Here is a 1741-nt window from a genome sequence, read left to right as displayed (position 1 = left end):
GACAGACAGACAGACAGACAGACAGACAGACAGACAGACAGACAGACAGACAGACGGACAGGCAGAGACAGAGACAGGTCAAAAAGACAGCGAAGGATAAGTGGAAAGATTGACCGAAGTATTGCGTTCGCCACCGATAAACATAATAACCTTGTGGGGATACTTATTTATGTCACAAGCGAAAGACTGTGTTGAAGGAAGTGACGTTATCGAGACCCGCAATCCAGTTCTGTAGATCTAAACCACAAGTCCTAGATCTTTCAAATATTTCGTCACAGGAGACAAATGCATGTCAGTATACGAGGGGGAGTCTACAAACATTGCAAGTTCGTTTATAATCTTAATACTAATCGATTCAAATTGCAACTATAGTAACTTAAATTAAATTGGATGGAAATGAGGATCAGATTTCTGTTACTCAACATAAAATCCATCTCGTTCAATGGCCACTGTCCATCTCTTGTAACTCCACACTTGCCAACTTCATGAAACTGAGCAGGTTGGTATTTTAACTATATTTTGTCACAGCAGCTTTGATGTCTTCATATTTTCCACAATATTGACTTTTCAATGCATTTTATTATAGGACTGGTAAGGTGAGAGTCTGAGAGAGCAAGCCATTTCTATGTCGAATATAACTTTTTTTAAACGTTTAATACCGACTTCTTCAAGGCCTAGGAAACTACAGTCTGTCTGACCACTCACCATTCATCTGCTTGAGAATCGTAACATTCCACGTTAAAGATGGTGGTAACTCCATTAAAACCGCCAATCGTGAAAAGCATGTCATCGATTATCTGAAAAGGCAAAGCAAATAATTTTTATACCTGAAGGTTATACACAAAATATCAAAGTCTAAATATTGCCTTCAAAATTAAAGATTAAAATCTACAGAAAGAGGGTTTATATCACGTGAAGTAGAACTTACTTCGAGATAAACTTGATTTTTTCCCCACGAGTTTGCTTCCGGCCATTATTTCGTCAGGTACTTGGAGTTAAACACAAGTAGATCCTGATACTTTCCCTCAGTTGTTTTTATCTATCGGCTTTTGTTTTTTTTCCTAGCGCTTAAAGTCCAGACATCTTTAATTTATACAGTAAAATTATACTGCATAACATATATGATCTAGAAGGGGTCAAGGTAGGCGGTACATAGACAACTTACGGTACTGATACAGTCTTGATAGCTGATTCTGATTCTAACAGCTCCAGGAGATTTTAACTAAAGTGACAGAGAAATGCAAAGAGAATGGGCTGTTACTGATTGCAAAGAGGGCAGAATGTATGATTACAGGCCAGAATGCAATATCAAATCTAAGATTAAAGAATAAAACAAGTCATTCCTCGTCACCATTCGCCTCTTTCACTCTGGTGAAACAGGTCAGCAGCGTTTAATACATTGGTTGCATAATCACACCAGATGCAAAGAAATTACGCAGAGATATAACAAATTGCGCTATCTAAAGAAACTTCCAACAAAATACAACAGGCCCTCGCAAACATTAAAAAAACAGTGAATAAGAAGATGAAAACCCTGACAGCGTACGTTTGGTTGTGGATGAAGCCTTAACATGTATGAAGTGATTCATCAAACTTCTCAGTTTCGACAATGTTTTCCAGTTCCTCAAAGATGGTGATGAACGTGTATGAGGATAGATAGATAGATAGATAGATAGATAGATAGAGAGATAGATAGATAGATAGATAGATAGATAGATAGATAGATAGATAGATAGATAGA

The 1741-nt window shown here is 37.3% G+C and overlaps 1 protein-coding gene across 1 annotated transcript in view; it reads right to left on the bottom strand.

The window, feature by feature from the left end:
- The window catches only part of LOC101858000 (kelch-like protein 10), a gene marked incomplete in the record, with an annotated part of 69593 nt that overhangs the window by 7095 nt on the left and 60757 nt on the right, over nucleotides 1-1741 (bottom strand). Inside the window, 1 exon segment of the mRNA XM_013090637.2 lies at nucleotides 706-797. Within this exon segment, the coding sequence (XP_012946091.1) occupies nucleotides 706-797 (92 nt within the window).

Source organism: Aplysia californica, unplaced genomic scaffold (assembly GCF_000002075.1).
Source record: "Aplysia californica isolate F4 #8 unplaced genomic scaffold, AplCal3.0 scaffold00028, whole genome shotgun sequence".
Lineage (NCBI taxonomy): Eukaryota > Metazoa > Mollusca > Gastropoda > Aplysiida > Aplysiidae > Aplysia > Aplysia californica.
The sequence above is the reverse complement of the archived record's forward strand: the minus strand, read 5'-3'. Positions and strand labels throughout refer to the sequence as shown.